Source organism: Erigeron canadensis, chromosome 9 (genome assembly GCF_010389155.1).
Source record: "Erigeron canadensis isolate Cc75 chromosome 9, C_canadensis_v1, whole genome shotgun sequence".
Lineage (NCBI taxonomy): Eukaryota > Viridiplantae > Streptophyta > Magnoliopsida > Asterales > Asteraceae > Erigeron > Erigeron canadensis.
Window position 1 is genome coordinate 5,854,766 of NC_057769.1, and position 6,657 is coordinate 5,861,422.

The following is a 6,657-nucleotide window of genomic DNA, read 5'->3' on the forward strand; positions in this document are numbered from 1 at the left end:
CAGGCGACTTTTAATATCACAAAGATTTTATTAAATCACACGAAAGTAAAGTATCGTGACGTAGATCTAAAACAAAATTCAACAAAACACAGCGTGGCACTTCCGTAAATTTTCTACACCCCCAACACCATTTTCAAAACCCCACCCACATTTAAAAAAAGAAAAGAAAAAATAAATTCATACCTTATTACTCGAAAAAGTCTCAAACCCCCTCCCCAACCTTCACTTTTCCTTTCCCTTTCTCTCTCTCTCTCTAGAAAACCCCCCCATTCCAATCTAATCCCTCTCTCTCTCTCTCAAAAAACAATAAATAGATATATATAAATATAGATATAGATAATTAGAAGAGGTGAAGAGATGGGGCAACAATCGTTGATCTACAGTTTCGTAGCAAGAGGAACGGTGATTCTATCGGAATACACAGAGTTCACCGGAAACTTTACAAGCATCGCTGCTCAGTGTCTCCAGAAGCTTCCTGCTACTAATAATAAGTTTACTTATAACTGCGATGCTCATACCTTTAACTACCTCGTTGAAGACGGTTTCAGTATGTCCGATCTCTCACCTATTTTCTTTAATATATTGAAGTTTTTATCGATCTGATCGTGTTTGTTCGAATTAGTGATTTACGAAATATTAGTTGATTTAATTTATTAGATCGTATTTGATTTATATATTGTTTTTCCTTAGGTTTAAGGTATTTAAGTTAAATTAGCTAAATATATCTGAATAATTTTTGGTGTGATTTAAGTTTTTTTTTTTTGTCAAATTAGCTGATTATAGACTTTAGAATGTTCTAGTGAGATTTATTTTTGTGAAGAATTAGCTGATCTGAACATTTGTCTGGGTGTGGGTATTAATTTGATTTATTGTTGAAAATATGGAAATGTAAGCGTAGGTGCCTGTTGTTAGTCGATTTTGGTTTTTCGCTACCAACTTAATTTACATTTGGACTTTTAATAGATCATGTAGAGTTCCTCGGTGAACACTATTGCTAGAACCTCTCTATGTTGTTGCTGTTTTATGCAGACACAAAAAAAAAATTGTGGATATATGCGAGTTATGATGTACTATTTGAATTTGTATCAGTTTGAACTTCCGGACTTGCTCTAATGGTAGAGGTTCATTGTTATCTTGTTTGCCTTTATACATATGTAAAACTCATTTTAGTTATAGTTTGTTGGATCCAAATCACGTATATGATCGTCATTCTAGCTGTTATTTGTCGTTTGTACCATCTGCATGTATGGATTATTGACAGTAGCCAAGTGAATCTTAGGGTTTTAAATTTGATGTCTGGGTCTTGGTATACCTGATCGTATCAAAATTTCTTCTTCAAATTGTGTTTGAGTGTTATTGACTTATGTTTGGAATATTGCTTGCTTCATTTGCGTTTGCAACACAGGTTGACTAACTTTTTATTCATATATTTCTCATTATGAAGCGTACTGTGTTGTTGCGGCTGAATCCGTTGGTAGACAGGTTCCAATGGCTTTCCTTGAGCGAGTCAAGGATGACTTCACGAAGAAATATGGAGGGGGGAAAGCTGCAACAGCTTCCGCCGGTAGTCTAAGCAAAGAATTTGGGTAATTCTCGGTCTCAATTTCTATCTGTTGCGACATTTAAAGTTTCTAACTATTTAGCTAATGTCCACTAACACATTTCTCTTATCCCAGTCCCAAGCTGAAGGAGCAGATGCAGTATTGTGTGGACCATCCAGAAGAGATCAGCAAGCTTGCAAAGGTGAAAGCCCAGGTTTCAGAAGTTAAGGGTGTGATGATGGAAAACATTGAGAAGGTAAAACTTCATTTTCTTGTATGGTGCAGACTGTTATTCAATATCTTTGTGTTGGTTTTCAAATCTCTCTTTTTTAAATTTTTGCACGTTTAGGTTCTTGACCGTGGAGAGAAGATCGAGCTTCTGGTGGATAAAACAGAGAACCTCCGCTCTCAGGTTAGTGGATCAGTGCACATCTCTCTCTCTCTCTCTCTCTCTCATGGTTAGTGAACTAAGGTGGTGTCTGTTTGTGGTAAAGGCTTTGCTATAATCCAAAGGATTATTTGTTAGGGCTTACATAAGCAGAGAGAAAGCGGTTTTTTTGGTCGTTAAATCACATACGTTTCCACAAAACTTCTTCTTGTTATAATATCACTACATCCTCCCGGAAATATCTTTCGTTGGAGTTTTTATGTACTTAAGATACGGTAAAATTTCATCTACGACTTCACTCATATGTGAACACCTAAATGACTTTTCCCGATTGTTAACAAACAGACCCTTTGAAGCACTGCTAATGAGCCGGTAAGAGAGAAAGGGGCAATGGCTGATATGTTATACTAGAGTGGGTAGATAGGCTGACTGGTTAACCGGTCACAACGGGCCGGATTGGGTTGACCTGCAAACGCCTTATTCATTGTTGAAATTTTCATTAATAATAATGCTTTAACTATGATTACAAAAACAATACCACCACAAATCCTTGAATAACATGATCTAGGATGTTGTATGTATCAAAAGTACACTTTGGACTTGATGATGCAGTAAACTGGTAGAATTAGCCACTTCTAGTTCTCTGTATTCTTTGTTTGAGTTTTTTGCATGTTTTATGTTTGATGATTTCCTGATGTGCGAGCATGGTTTGTCTCACAGGCTCAAGATTTTAGGACACAAGGCACACAGATAAGGAGGAAGATGTGGTTGCAGAACATGAAGATAAAACTGATAGTTCTTGGAATCATCATTGCCTTGATTCTCATTATAGTCCTATCGGCTTGTGGGGGCTTCAATTGTGGCAAGTGAGACACATGCATCATTGCTTCAGGCATTTAGAATGGTAAAAATCTCATTCATGGAAAAAGACTCGGGGTTCTGTCTTCCCATGTTTATTTGTTTGCCAATGATTTTCTTTTGCTAGTTACTTTTTGGGGTGACAAGGGCCTACCTTTTGTGACGAAACACTTATATTGTGATATAGTGGTTGTGTAGTATGTATTTAAGTACCATGGATGTCCTTACTAGGGAACTATTTGATTGCCGTTATTGTTTTTTCTAAGACCGATGTCTGATGTTGCATTGTACTTTGGGGCTATTTGAGACATGTCATATGTGGAAAAACGCAGAATACGGGTGTGGAAAAATAATTCCAGACTAAGCTAAACCAAGTTATACAAACTGGCTTTTGCTCTTATCCCTTGATAGTCTAGAAAATTGGATTAGCTCTGGTTAATGGTTGATTTGTTTGGTTTTAGCTTGCTCATAACTTGTTTTGTTAATTCATATTCCTTTTGGAGATATTTGCACTTTTAGGTGTCTTAATATATGTGTTTCAAATTTAATAGTTTTGGTTTTGTGGTGCTTGGTAAACTCAGTTATGTAACTTTTTTGATATTTGAAGGCAATTATTAACTTACCTATTATATCGACATATCGTTTCCATCTTCTCTGACCAGTAATTTAGCACCTTCCCCTTCACACTGCACTTGTGAAATTAAAAATGACAACTCACCACCGAGACTAATGTTACTTTGTTCTAGAATGTCTGTTTGACATGCTGTAATGCATACAATTAACCATCACCAAAATAGTATTATCCTATTTCGTTAAAAAGGTCTTCGATTTGAAACTTGATTGGATAAATATCTTAAAAGTGGTCAAAGATAATCAGAATCGATCAGACTTCAGAGGATACACTAACCAAGGATTTCTAACTTCATTGCTACAGTGTTACAACTTACAATACGAATCACAATACATCAGAACATTATAAACCTAAAAAAACAACAAATTCTTTAAAAGAAGTTCATCACTATTCTTGAAGCTCTTCAAACATGTCAATGTTGCCTTTCATTTTTATGTTTTCCATGTTATTATGCAACTATTAAACCAACTCTCTGTAGTGCTCAACTTACAAGTTCATCCTGATAAGAATAAAGAAACCATAAATTTGGACACCAACCAATGTATCTTAAAAATAAATATCCATACATCATACATAGATTGACTGGTGATTATTTAGATTTCCTGTGATGGTTTTATGTCAATAATTTCTAATCGTGTTGACATAGATTTACATACGGATTCCCGTCCATTACATCCGTATATATTTCAATGGTTCAAAATCAAAGACAACGTTATGTAAAAAGTCATCAAAAATTTAATAAAACCCACATACAATAATACTAAGTACTAACCATCACGTAGTACTCGTATTACTTTATTGATTGATGAGGTATTGTTTAAGTCAACCAAATATTATCATTTGGTATTTATTTGAATATTGAGTTGAATCTATTTTATTATACGAACCAACAAAACTTGATAATTCGTACTTTATTGTTTACCTATATACGTTAATAATAATGTTGTTTTTTAACAGCTAAAATTTCTACCCATAATCCTAAACTATCTAATAAATTTCTGGATGCACCGACACCAATCTCAGGTACTGAACCCTAAAATTCTCTCTAACAGGCAATACTTAATCAGTTTGTTTACATGTAATTAAATATATAAAATAAAAGTATTGTATTCATAAGGTAAGGTTTTAGTGACTAGACATTTTGTTTATATTTAAAAGATCAAGTTAGGTGACATGAATTTCAGTAAATAATGTTACATAATTCGAATATCACATGACGTTTACATAAAACTAAGGTGATCTTCATATCTAAGTTACGTGAAACTTATGCTATCCACTACGAAGGTGAGAAGAGCCACTTGTTTAAGCATATTTGTGCACTTAGTACTACGAGTGAATCCTACATCTAAAAAATGTAATGAGGGATATAATGTTGTTGCTATTTCGGGTGGTTGTTCGTGACCACAGAACGTGACGCCACAAGTCAAAGTAGGCTAGTGTGTGTGTGTGAGAGAGAGAGAGAGAGGGGAAAGAGAGAGTTTTCATTGGTTAGTGTCTTGGTCTTTAATTTATAGAGGTGTCGAGCTGTTAGGATTTAAAGATATGAGTAATGAGCTTTACATGATTGGGCCTAAACGAAACCCATGACTTAACATACATGGGGTATTGTGAGGGTTTGGAGGTTTAGTCAGGATCCTCCACGACTTAGGTCCGGAGGCTATGTCAGGAGCTTCCATTAAGCAGGCATGCTCAGGTCCGGAGGTTATTTCGGGAGCCTCTATGGAGCAGGGTTCGAAAGCTATGTCAGAGCCTCTATGGAACAGGGTTCATAGGCTATGTCAGATTGTCAGGAGCCTCTATTGAGCAGCTATGCTTAAGTTCGGAAACTACGTAGACTAAAGCCAAGTAGCCTTAGGCAGAAGCGATATTATTATCCTAAGCTAGTAGGGAGATGATACTTAAAAGTTGTCACACGATCTCAATCCTAACTCTATTTATAGAATTGAGTATGTCATTCTTACCGATGTTGTCACACGGCCAACATACTCTTAGTACAATAATAATAAAAAAAAGATTATGTAACTATAACTCATAATTAAAAGCCTGCATAATCTCCATTACGCGCGACTTATATATATAACCTCTTATCAATACAGAAAATAAAAACCTATTTAATTTTATTTTTAAAATGAATCTTTATTACTTGAACAGTTTACCAATATACAATATAATATTTATGGGCAAAATGTAATTAAATAATCATTGCCAGCATTGCATGTAAAAGTGCTTGATTGGTCATCATAAGCATAAGAATAAGCATCTGGGCATAAATTCTTGTAAAACTCAGAATAATTTGTTGGCGGGCATGTCTCTGGTGTATTGTGATCATCAGTGCAACAATATTGTGGTTGATGAAATGCCTCACATGCACTTTTACACCCAACTGTCCTTCCTGCTCCATCTTTCACAACTAACTCAGGAGGGCATCTAGAGTTAATGTCACTAGGACAATTAGTAGTTGGACAACCACCTTGTGGTACAACTGAAACAGGCAGATTAAATCCATCTACAAGGCTAATGTCATAAAAATCTTTTGAGTTTGCATCATGTAGGGTAAACTCGACAAGGGTTGCTGGTGGGACCGCACCAGCCCCGTTGCATGTTACTTGACCAGAACCACAATCTCCACTGTCACAATGAAACTGCTTGCCATCATTTGAGCATTGGAAACGGGCCCAGACTCGTCCAGACCATGAGCCTGGTATGTTAATAGCGTTTGAAGCTTGTGGCGCTAGTTCAAATCCGGTGGATATTGATTCTCCTGTCCCAGTTAACGTTGCCGGTGCGATTCCATAAGGGCAATTGTTCTTAATTGTGAAAGTGCTTGAATAAACACCTGCAAAATCATTGATATTAGAAGCATAATACAAGTATATGCAACATATAAAACCATTATCGATTAATCAGACCAAAATTCTAGTAACGACAAACGCTCTAAATTAAGCTTTACCAAAAATCAAATTGCAAATCAAGGAAAAAACAATGACAAGTTCAATCTTCATTTTGAGAGTTTGATATTAAAATAGTGAAAGACAAATATAAGTTGTATTTATAGGAAGTCATGGCTGCTATTAATATAGAATAGACTAACTGGGTGACAATTCTATGTACCATGTACGTCCTGGGATTCGGAATGTGCATTGCATAAAACTCATATCAATTATTACACATGGATAAGTTGTATTTAAAAGTTAATTTAATACTAAAATAGTGAAAGAGAAATGGAAATTGTATTACAG

The 6,657-nt window shown here is 35.4% G+C and overlaps 2 protein-coding genes across 2 annotated transcripts; one reads left to right on the forward strand and one right to left on the reverse strand.

Annotated features, from left to right (window-relative positions):
• The first annotated feature begins 205 nt into the window (after positions 1-205).
• On the forward strand, positions 206-3,052 carry LOC122581190 (vesicle-associated membrane protein 722-like). The gene is made up of 5 exons (XM_043753360.1): positions 206-547; positions 1,445-1,586; positions 1,677-1,797; positions 1,891-1,953; positions 2,650-3,052. The coding sequence occupies exons 1-5, from the start codon at positions 358-360 to the stop codon at positions 2,797-2,799; spliced, it is 666 nt and encodes a 221-aa protein (XP_043609295.1). The 5' UTR covers positions 206-357; the 3' UTR covers positions 2,800-3,052.
• A 2,540-nt stretch (positions 3,053-5,592) lies between these two features.
• LOC122583091 (thaumatin-like protein 1b) lies at positions 5,593-6,420 on the reverse strand. The gene is made up of 2 exons (XM_043755529.1): positions 6,369-6,420; positions 5,593-6,254 (listed from the first exon to the last, which is right to left on the reverse strand). The coding sequence occupies exons 1-2, from the start codon at positions 6,418-6,420 to the stop codon at positions 5,593-5,595; spliced, it is 714 nt and encodes a 237-aa protein (XP_043611464.1).
• Positions 6,421-6,657: the final 237 nt, after the last annotated feature.